The 12088-nt window shown below is 46.5% G+C and overlaps 1 protein-coding gene across 1 annotated transcript in view; it reads left to right on the top strand.

Annotated features, from left to right (window-relative positions):
• Positions 1-12088, top strand: part of LOC134063627 (vinculin-like) — a 69664-nt gene that overhangs the window by 45592 nt on the left and 11984 nt on the right. Inside the window, exons 19-20 of the mRNA XM_062519235.1 lie at positions 1050-1174; positions 3257-3442. Of these exons, the coding sequence (XP_062375219.1) occupies positions 1050-1174; positions 3257-3442 (311 nt within the window). The remainder of the gene's footprint in view (positions 1-1049; positions 1175-3256; positions 3443-12088) is intronic.

The following is a 12088-nucleotide window of genomic DNA, read 5'->3' as shown; positions in this document are numbered from 1 at the left end:
TAGTTGAGGAGGTTGTTGTGTTTGAGGAGGTAGTTGAGTTTGAGGAGGTAGTTGATAAGGTAGTTGAGTTTGAGGAAGTAGTTGAGGAGATAGTTGAGTTTGAGGAGGTAGTTGAGTTTGAGGAGGTAGTTGAGGAGGTAATTGTGTTTGAGGAGGTAGTTGAGTTTGAGGAGGTAGTTGATAAGGTAGTTGAGTTTGAGGAGGTAGTTGAGGAGGTAATTGAGTTTGAGGAGATAGTTGATTCTGAGGAGATAGTTGAGGTAGTTTGAGGAGGTAGTTGAGTTTGAGGAGGTAGTTGCGGTTGAGGAGGTAGTTGAGTTTGAGGAGATAGTTGAGTTTGAGGAGGTAGTTGAGGTAATTGAGGAGGCAGTCCAGGGATGCTGGAGGATGGGTTACTTTTATACATAATACACACACACACACACACACACACATATATTTACATAATGCACACGCACATACTCACATATTTACATAATATTCGAAAATGTTTACCATGAATGTTTGGTAGTTCAAAGAAATTGAATGCACAGAACAGGTGAGAAGCAGGACAGGTGAGGTACTCAGCACAGGTGCTACCTGTCACAAGTGGGAAGGTACAAGATTCGCTGTTATACAGAGCTGGGTAAACCCTGACGCCTGATGTGTGTGTGTGTTAGCCTGGAAAACCAGCGCCAACTGCTGGACGGCAAAATGTTTTGCCTGCATTTGGGTCTGGCCTCGGACCACTGTACATTTTGAAAACACTGCCCTGAATCTGGCAGATGGCAACTAAACCAATCACAACGCAGAGATGTGTTTTGAATCAACGCGGGCGAGGCAGAGGGCTCTGGGGCGGGGTTTTGAGGGAGCGTTGGCCTATAGGCACAGACACGGTTTGAAAGACAACGGGTTGTGCTCATCAACAATGTTCCGTTGTATCCATTCATCGAGGCCAGACTAAATTAGACATCCAATCCATTTAGGCTGGTTTATCAGGCTATGTGTGTGTGTGTGTGTGTGTGTGTGTGTGTGTGTGTGTGTGTGTGTCTGACCCTCTCTCTGCGCAGGGCTACAGAAGAACTTCCTGGACTCCGCCTACAGGATTCTGGGTGCCGTGGGGAAGGTGCGAGAGGCCTTCAGCCCCCCGGAGCCAGACTTCCCCCCCCCACCACCAGACCTGGATCAACTGCACGTGAGTCTCTCTCTCTCACACACACACACACACACACACACACACACACACACACGTACACGTACACGTACACACACACACACACACCACCACCAGACCTGGATCAACTGCACGTGAGTCTCTCTCTCTCTCTCACACACACACACACACACACACACACACACACACACACACACACACACACACACACACACACACACACACACACACACACACACACACACACACACACACACAAACACACCACCACCAGACCTGGATCAACTGCACGTGAGTCTCTCTCTCACACACACACACACACACACACACGCACACACACGCACACACACGCACACACACGCACACACACACACACGTACACACACACCACCACCAGACCTGGATCAACTGCACGTGAGTCTCACACACACACACACGCACACACACGCACACACACACACACGTACACACACACCACCACCAGACCTGGATCAACTGCACGTGAGTCTCACACACACACACACACACACACACACACGCACACACACACACACACACACGTACACATACACACGTACACACCCACCACCACCTCTTCTCCTCTTCACTCCTCTTCTCTTCAGCTCCTCTTCTCCACTCCTCAACTCTTCCTCCTCTCCTCCTCCTCTTCTCCACTCCTCAACTCTTCCTCCTCTCCTCCTCCTCTTCTCCACTCCTCAACTCTTCCTCCTCTCCTTCTCCTCTTCTCTTGAACTCTTCCTCTTCTCCACTCCTCTTTTCCTCAACTCTTTTCCCTTTTCAAGTTCAAACTGTGAAGTGTCTGAGAGTAGACATAGCTTATTGCTGCACATAGAGAAGATAATATCTAATGCCCCCCCCATTCCCCAGCACATAGAGAAGATCATATCTAATGACCCCCCCCCATTTCCCCAGCACATAGAGAATATCATATCTTATGTCCCCCCCCCCTCAGCACATAGAGAATATCATATCTAATGCCCCCCCCCCAGCACATAGAGAATATCATATCGAATGCCCCCCTCCATTCCCCAGCACATAGAGAAGATCATATCTAATGCCCCCCCAATTCCCCAGCACATAGAGATCATATCTAATGCCCCCCCTCAGCACATAGAGAATATCATATCGAATGCCCCCCTCCATTCCCCAGCACATAGAGAAGATCATATCTAATGCCCCCCCAATTCCCCAGCACATAGAGAAGATCATATCTAATACCCCCCCCTCTCAGCACATAGAGAAGATCATATTTAATGCCCCCCCCCCAATTCCCCAGCACATAGAGAAGATCATATCTAATGCCCCCCCCATTCCCCAGCACATAGAGAAGATAATATCTAATGCCTCCCCCCCCCCTCAGCACATAGAGAAGATCATATCTAATGCCCCCCCCAGCACATAGAGAAGATCATATCTAATGCCCCCCCCATTCCCCAGCACATAGAGATCATATCTAATGCCCCCCCTCAGCACATAGAGAATATCATATCGAATGCCCCCCTCCATTCCCCAGCACATAGAGAAGATCATATCTAATGCCCCCCCAATTCCCCAGCACATAGAGAAGATCATATCTAATACCCCCCCCTCTCAGCACATAGAGAAGATCATATTTAATGCCCCCCCCCCAATTCCCCAGCACATAGAGAAGATCATATCTAATGCCCCCCCCATTCCCCAGCACATAGAGAAGATCATATCTAATGCCCCCCCCATTCCCCAGCACACAGAGAAGATCATATCTAATGCCTCCCCCCCCCCTCAGCACATAGAGAAGATCATATCTAATGCCCCCCCCAATTCCCCAGCACATAGAGAAGATCATATCTAATGCCCCCCCCATTCCCCAGCACACAGAGAAGATCATATCTAATGCCTCCCCCCCCCCTCAGCACATAGAGAAGATCATATCTAATGCCCCCCCCCCAGCACATAGAGAAGATCATATCTAATGCCTCCCCCCCCCCCTCAGCACATAGAGAAGATCATATCTAATGCCCCCCCCCCCCCTCAGCACATAGAGATCATATCTAATGCCCCCCCCAGAGAAGATCATATCTAATGCCCCCCCCAATTCCCCAGGTGAATGATGAGCAGGCCCCCCCTAAGCCCCCGCTACCTGAGGGAGAGGTGCCCCCCCCTCGACCCCCCCCTCCAGAGGAGAAGGACGAGGAGTTCCCCGATCAGAAGGCCGGAGAGGTGGTCAGCGAGCCCATGATGGTGGCCGCCCGGCAACTCCATGACGAGGCCCGCAAGTGGTCAAGCAAGGTACTATTATTATTGTTATTATTATTATTATTATTATTATTATTATTATTATCATTATTATCATCATTATCATTATCATTATCATTATTGGTATTATTATTATTATTATTATAGAATTACACTGTACCGCATACTTCACACGACGCAAGGCCCGCAAGTGGTCCAGCAAGGTTTTATTCTTCTTATTGTTATCACTATTATTATTATTATTATTATTATTATTATTATTATTATTATTATTTTTATGTTTATAGCCAGGTGAGCACCTCTGCAGTGCTCCACATACTCCACACCACACGGTGGCAGCATCTGCAAGTCATCTCTCTGACCATTACAATGCTTATGAAACCTACTCCACACCACACGGTGGCAGCATCTGCAAGTCATCTCTCTGACCATTACAGTGCTTATGAAACCAAGTCATCTCTCTGACCATTACAGTGCTTATGAAACCAAGTCATCTCTCTGACAATTACAATGCTTATGAAACCTACTCCACACCACACGGTGGCAGCATCTGCAAGTCATCTCTCTGACAATTACAATGCTTATGAAACCTTTTGTGGTGTTTGTGGGCTATATTGATGTAGGGAGACATGCGTTTGAATATAGATATTTGTCTTCAGTTCAATGGCAATGCTTATGAAACCTTTTGTGGTGTTTGTGGACTATATTGATGTAGGGAGACATGCGTTTGAATATAGATATTGGTCTTCAGTTCAATGGCAATTCTTATGAAACCTTTTGTGATGTTTGTGGGCTATATTGATGTAGGGAGACATGTGTTTGAATATAGATATTGGTCTTCAGTTCAATGGCAATGCTTATGAAACCTTTTGTGTTGTTTGTGGGCTATATTGATGTAGGGAGACATGCGTTTGAATATAGATATTGGTCTTCAGTTCACTGTATTTGTTGGCTGGCATAACATCCAGCACAGAGACTGGCACAGTATTCTGACCTCATGTTGTAGTGTCTGTGGGTGTGTGTGTGGGTGTGTGTGGGTATAGTATAACACAGGACCAGTATTCTGACTTCATGTTGTACACTGTGTGTGTGTGTGGGTGTGTGTGGGTATAGTATAACACTGGACCAGTATTCTGACCTCATGTTGTACTCTGTGTATGTGTGGGTCTGTGTGTGGGTGTGTGTGGGTATAGTATAACACTGGACCAGTATTCTGACTTCATGTTGTACTCAAATGAAACTTCCCTGGATTTATCTCTGAAGCTTCACTCTGCCTTCAACACTCCACACAGATAACCCATGCAGGAGGAGTGTGTGTGTGTGTGTGTGTGTGTGTGTGTGTGTGTGTGTGTGTGTGTGTGTGTGTGTGTGTGTGTGTGTGTGTGTGTGTGTGTGTGTGTGTGTGTGTGTGGAAACTGAGTAAGATGAGATTGTGTGTGTGGAAATTGAGTAAGCTGAGATTGTGTTTGGGTGTGTGTGTGTGTATGTGTGTGTGTGTGTGTGTGTGTGTGTGTGTGTGTGGAAATTGAGTAAGCTGAGATTGTGTTTGGGTGTGTGTGTGTGTGTGTGTATGTGTGTGTGTGTGTGTGTGTGTGGAAACTGAATAAACTGAGATTGTGTTTGGGTGTGTGTGTGTGTGTGTGTGTGTGTGTGTGTGGAAACTGAATAAACTGAGATTGTGTGTGGAAACTGTCATGGAGAAGAACTGGGTACATGTGTTCATCAGGTACTTCACCACCAGAGCGGAGTGGATGCTGTGTGTAGCAGGGTGGAGGTGTAGAGTGGAGGTGTAGAGTGGAGGTGTAGCGTGGATGCTGTGTGTAGCAGGGTGGAGGTGTAGAGTGGATGCTGTGTGTAGCAGGGTGGAGGTGTAGAGTGGATGCTGTGTGTAGCAGGGTGGAGGTGTAGAATGGATGCTGTGTGTAGCAGGGTGGAGGTGTAGAGTGGATGCTGTGTGTAGCAGGGTGGAGGTGTAGAATGGATGCTGTGTGTAGCAGGGTGGAGGTGTAGAGTGGATGCTGTGTGTAGCAGGGTGGAGGTTTAGCGTGGATGCTGTGTGTAGCAGGGTGGAGGTGTAGAATGGATGCTGTGTGTAGCAGGGTGGAGGTGTAGAGTGGATGCTGTGTGTAGCAGGGTGGAGGTGTAGAGTGGAGGTGTGGAGTGGATGCTGTGTGTAGCAGGGTGGAGGTGTAGAGTGGAGGTGTGGAGTGGATGCTGTGTGTAGCAGGGTGGAGGTGTAGAGTGGATGCTGTGTGTAGCAGGGTGGAGGTGTAGAATGGATGCTGTGTGTAGCAGGGTGGAGGTGTAGAGTGGATGCTGTGTGTAGCAGGGTGTAGGTGTAGAGTGGAGGTGTAGAATGGATGCTGTGTGTAGCAGGGTGGAGGTGTGGAGTGGATGCTGTGTGTAGCAGGGTGGAGGTGTAGCAGGGTGGAGGTGTAGAATGGATGCTGTGTGTAGCAGGGTGGAGGTGTAGAGTGGAGGTGTAGAGTGGAGGTGTAGCGTGGATGCTGTGTGTAGCAGGGTGGAGGTGTGGAGTGGATGCTGTGTGTAGCAGGGTGGAGGTGTTGAATGGATGCTGTGTGTAGCAGGGTGGAGGTTTAGCGTGGATGCTGTGTGTAGCAGGGTGGAGGTGTAGAGTGGATGCTGTGTGTAGCAGGGTGGAGGTGTAGAGTGGAGGTGTAGAGTGGAGGTGTAGCGTGGATGCTGTGTGTAGCAGGGTGGAGGTGTGGAGTGGATGCTGTGTGTAGCAGGGTGGAGGTGTAGAGTGGGTGTTGTGTGTAGCAGGGTGGAGGTGTAGCAGGGTGGAGGTGTAGAATGGATGCTGTGTGTAGCAGGGTGGAGGTGTAGAGTGGAGGATGCTGTGTGTAGCAGGGTGGAGGTGTAGAGTGGGTGTTGTGTGTAGCAGGGTGGAGGTGTGGAGTGGAGGTGTAGAATGGATGCTGTGTGTAGCAGGGTGGAGGTGTAGAGTGGATGCTGTGTGTAGCAGGGTGGAGGTGTAGAGTGGATGCTGTGTGTAGCAGGGTGGAGGTGTAGAGTGGATGCTGTGTGTAGCAGGGTGTAGCAGGGTGGAGGTGTAGCGTGGATGCTGTGTGTAGCAGGGTGGAGGTGTAGATGGGATGCTGTGTGTAGCAGGGTGGAGGTATAGCAGGGTGGAGGTGTAGAGTGGAGGTGTGTGTAGCAGGGTGGAGGTGTAGAATGGATGCTGTGTGTAGCAGGGTGGAGGTGTAGAGTGGATGCTGTGTGTAGCAGGGTGGAGGTGTAGAGTGGATGCTGTGTGTAGCAGGGTGGAGGTGTGGAGTGGATGCTGTGTGTAGCAGGGTGGAGGTGTGGAGTGGATGCTGTGTGTAGCAGGGTGGAGGTGTAGAGTGGATGCTGTGTGTAGCAGGGTGGAGGTGTAGCGTGGAGGTGTAGAATGGATGCTGTGTGTAGCAGGGTGGAGGTGGAGTGGGTGTTCAGGTGGAATATTAGAGTGGGTGTTCAGGTGGAGGTAGAGTGGGTGTTCAGGATGGAGGTGTAGAGTGCATGTTCTGGGTGGAGGTGTGGAGTGGATGTTGTTTGTAGGTGGAGGTGGAGTGGATGTTCAGGATGGAGGTAGAGTGGGTGTTCAGGATGGAGGTGTAGAGTGCATGTTCTGGGTGGAGGTGTGGAGTGGATGTTGTTTGTAGGTGGAGGTGGAGTGGATGTTCAGGATGGAGGTAGAGTGGGTGTTCAGCTGGAGGTGTGGAGTGGATGCTATTTGTAGCAGGGTGGAGGTGGAGTGGATGTTCAGGATGGAGGTATAGTGGGTGTTCAGGTGGAGGTGGAGAGTGGGTTTTTGGGATCTTCTGCATTTGGATTTCCTCAGAATCACAGCTCTGGAACCTCTGTAGGCTTTCTGGAAGATCTATTTCAGGACCAAACCAGGACCATACAGATGGTACGGGTTGAGAATGCTCCTTTCTTTCCCGCACATCGGGACTCCCGAAGCATCGGGACTTTAATTAAAACTGCAACCGCAAGGGGGCAACATAAGACCGCCTTAATAAAATGAAGGTTCGGCTCATACCGGAAAACACGGAAAAACCCGAAGACACCGCGCTGGTGACAAGCGGAGAAAAGAGACATCACGCTCGGCATGTCAGATTGCAGTTTCAGAGTTTTCGAATGTTTTACAGCGTACCTCACAGCTGGCTCTCTCACTCGACGTAGCCTATAACTCAGTCAGTCCAGCAGAGATGCCAGAGCAACGTTTTGGTCAATGGAGAGGGAGAGAAATGCTCCGCATATCCGTCTCATTTAATCCGTCTCATTTAATCATTAAAATGAAGGTGATGACTGGCGAAATTATAATCAAACGACGTTTCAATAAACCATTGTTGAAATTAATGAAAATGGTTTTAGAAGCCTTCAATTCAACCTGAAAGACTCGATATAGGCAACCTTAGATTAATTCATTAATTCATTACGGTTACAAGACCGCATTTCCGTGAATAGGCTATTATTGTCAAGGCGAAGACGAAAGAGATGGACAAGATGGACATTTAGGCTACATTTATGCTAGGAATAGGCCTACTTAGAAATGTGTAGGCCTATAGGCTATTTCAAAACGGAGGCATGTTCATTTTAACCGGCGACGCTGGGTAGCTTACCCAGCATTTTATCACAGATTTTGTCCCCCACCACTTTTGACAACTGAAAATAAAATGTATTTAACAGAAATATCTTTAATAGGCCTACATGCCTATCATGTCACTGCACTTATAACCGTAGGCTACATGCATGGAGAAGATTGCGCATTTTGTAACATTGTAACAATGGATGGTCAGATATGCGATAGGGCAGTGAGGGTGATTCATTGTAACCATCGACTAGTAGGCCTAGCTCCGCAAAAGAAGTTTCTAGCAACTTAGAATATATGGATCTCGTTATGCATGTTCATGTTGATTCAGAGATAGACATAGACTACCGTGGGCTACTGTGCGTCAATATAACAGCATTTTATCATGTGGTGAATTAATGACTAACGTCAGTTTAACATGTCAGAACTTTTGATCGGCGTTTCAAGTGCATGCCGCGAATAAATGAACTCGACTGACTGAATCCTTTATATTTCTTGGCTAAGTGCGAGAAGGTTGTCACTCGAACTGTGGCGTAACTGGATGAGGCATCTTAATCATACGTCAGCGACCGGGGTTCAAAACTTACTCTACGAACCTCCGGAACCCATTAAGACAAGAGGCATTATTTTATTAAAAAGTTTTGCGATTCTTTTTATGATTGCGATGTCTGCTGAAAAGAAAAGTTAATATGTGAATTCGTGGTTCAGCGCACACACACACACACACACACACACACACACACACACACACACACACACACATTTTTACATTTACATAATAGGGCTCGGGCACACGCCTTGCATTCTAGGAATATCGCCGCCATTTGGTAGCGCACTGAACGTAATATCCATTCATTCAGATGCACAAGACAAGAAGCAGAAATATAGTAGCGATTTATTCTTTTCCTCTTGCGATCGTGGGTTGCACTGTTACACCCCATTACACAGCAACATACTACCAAGAAGGCAAAAACTAAGTAACAGGAACACACTAAAAGGCGGGAGTAAATCCATAGTAATCCATAGTAAACTAAGGAGTGAAGCTGCCAATGTGGCTGTGCCCGCGAAGTTTTGATGTCATGATCCCGAGCCCTAGTGTCAGGAAGTGTCTGTCGAGAGAGAGGGGGGAGGGAGGCAATCGTCCTCAATGCCGCATATAGGTAGGCTATAATGTCTAGTGAACTGGTTAGACAAGTGTGGGGGAGGGGGAATGATCGCACAAGACAATTGCTCTTCATGAAATGGGTAGTCTCACAGACGTTTGTCGATGTTTAAACGTAGCCTACTACATCACTTGCGAAATCGGACATGGCACATAGAATTATTAGGCTACTGGATTTAATATAGCATAGACTTTGTTCATCCTATATTAGCCTATATTAAAATGTAATGTGCTGCGGGGAAGCATTGGGGAAGTCAGTTTAAGTTGTCCTGTAACAATTTGCCTCTTATTATAATCAAGAGTATGCAGCCACTACGCACATAATAGTCTAGGTTACGGGCGGATGCGAGCAACCCCATGCAAAAGAAGGCCTTAAGTTAACGGACTGAAGGCCTGTTTACATGTCAAACATGCATTAAATCTAAGAAACGAAAAACACAAATATCATGTATTGTGTCGTAAACAGTTAATGACTTCGTGGCCACTATGCGCAACTGCATCGCGCAGTGAGCTGAAGGATAGGAGGACCGACACTTATTAACACAAAGCTTTGTAAAGCACTAACAACCACCCCTCAAAGTTCATTGTCCATAAGTCCAAACAGTAAGTATAAAAATCCGACAATCCAAAACGATAACGAGATCTCCCAGAAACGAAAAACAAGTTTGTTGAGTAGCCTAGTCCTTCCAACAATCTCAGCTTTTGCGTTTGTTAGATAAAAGGCATTCTGTCCTGCTGTATTCCAATGAGAAAAAATCATCCACAAGGTAGGCTAAGGGTCACGGTAATGCAGCATGCAGGAATCTATATACGCACAAAACGAATGAATGGGTTATATCGGCCAAAACGAATGAATGGGTTGGGAGAGTCGTCTGGCTGTGTCAGCAGACTGCAGTCGGTCTCGAGGGGTTAAATAGCGCACGTACTTGAATTTTAGACCACACGAAAATAAAATCAAATCAAAAAAGAAGGATTTCAAGTGTGCGAACCTTTTTCCATTTTTTTTTATGATTTAGCCTACTCTTGTTCTGCACCTTGACCGGGGATGTGCACGAACTTTTTTACTACACTTGAATTTTAAACAAACTCTTCTCTAGCCTATATCCTATAGCCATACTTTAATAATCAGATATTATGCTCATTTTTGTAGGCTACACCTCACCGGCAAGCACGCACGCAAATGCTGCTTTTGCTATCTACAATATTGGCCAGGCTATATAGAATAGGCTTTTAGGACTGTATTTTGCCTTCGTGCAACTTTAGTTGTGCTCAATCTAAATTATTGTCAGTAAGGATAGGTCATATTACCAAATGGCGAACCTCGAAAATTATTTAGGATATAGAGCCGTGTCCATTACGCATGCAGTTATTTTTTAGGCTATTGTTTTATTTGAGTGTTTTTGTCTATGGCAAACATAGTTGAAACGTTCGCTCTAAACTTATGTATTTCCAATCGGCTTTCACAAAACCGATGAGGTCCAGATCTCAGTGGCCTCATAGCTGCCTACAGCCATGCATAGTAAGCCTAATGATAGCCTAATAGTTATGACATTAATAGCCTATTAATGACCTCATGTCGGAATGGCACGTTGTTTGAAAAAAAAAAGTTAAATAGGCCTAGGCCTACCGCCGAGTGGGGATATGTCGGAATGAACAGCGGATACCAGCTGGGTTGTATAACATTACTGTATTCGTTGATCTTATCGATGCAGTCCTTGCGGCCACTTCTCCCCATCGTAGGAAACTTTCTGCTTAGTGTTGACAACACAAAGGCCTTCACGTTGTGTGGCAGTGCTTGCTTGCTCTTCGATCCATCCCAGTTGGTGGTTTTGCACCTGTCCCTGAGTTATACTCTATATGAGTAAGCGCTTATGCTCTAACCGCATAATAAAAGAAGCACCTGCAGCAGTGCTTATGGCAAGGCTATTAACACCTGTCACTGAGCTATGGACAAGCAGTTATGCTCGAAAATTATCATAATAACAGACACACCTAATTGTATGGCTCTATGTTTAAACACATCAAATTAGCAAGCATTTCCGCAGCGGGAGAAGCAGCGGACAGGAGCGGACAGGAGCGCCACCACAAGCAAGCACTTCTAGCCCAAATTAACATGGCAACGTTGCCTATGACTAAAGTGTCTAAGTAGGCTAGTCCTACTAATATTACATTTGATTGGTAGCATGTTTGTAGCGCGCCAGTTTACCCATCCCCTACATCAAAACAGCTTAGAATCAATCAAAGAATCAGCTGTGTCGGCGTTAGGCTGTAGGCGATTTTCTATAACCATTTTCATTCATTTCAACAATGGTTCATTGAAACGTCGTTTGAATAATTTCGCCAGTCATCACCTTCATTGTAATGATTAAATGAGATTAAGGAGTCGACTATTGACGGATATGCGGTCTTCATCATTTTGAAATGCGGGATGAAACTTTCTACCACCTGGTGGTTGTTTGGGTACATTGCCTTAGCCTCGAAAAAAATCGGCTTGACGGCCTGCGGGATCTCTTCGGGAGTCCCGCGGGAGAAGGTGCATTCTCAACCCGAACCCACTGTATCTCCCCCAAAACAGGACCATATCTTTTCCAAACTCTTTCATATCAGGACTGGTTTATGTCCCATATCTGGATCATATCCTCTCCAAACTCTCTCTCATATCAGGACTGGTTTATATCCCATATCTGGATCATATCAGGACTGGTTTATGTCCCATATCTGGATCATATCAGGACTGGTTTATATCCCATATCTGGATCATATCAGGAGCATATCAGGACTGGTTTATATCCCATATATGGATCATATCAGGACTGCTTTATGTCCCATATCTGGATTATATCAGGACTATCTGCATGTTTTGATTTCTGTCCTCATCTATAACTGCTGTGATTATAGCTCCCCTTGCATCAAGGATTCC

This window comes from Sardina pilchardus, chromosome 18 (genome assembly GCF_963854185.1).
Source record: "Sardina pilchardus chromosome 18, fSarPil1.1, whole genome shotgun sequence".
In the NCBI taxonomy this organism is placed as follows: domain Eukaryota; kingdom Metazoa; phylum Chordata; class Actinopteri; order Clupeiformes; family Clupeidae; genus Sardina; species Sardina pilchardus.
This window is presented reverse-complemented; position numbering and strand designations above follow the sequence as displayed.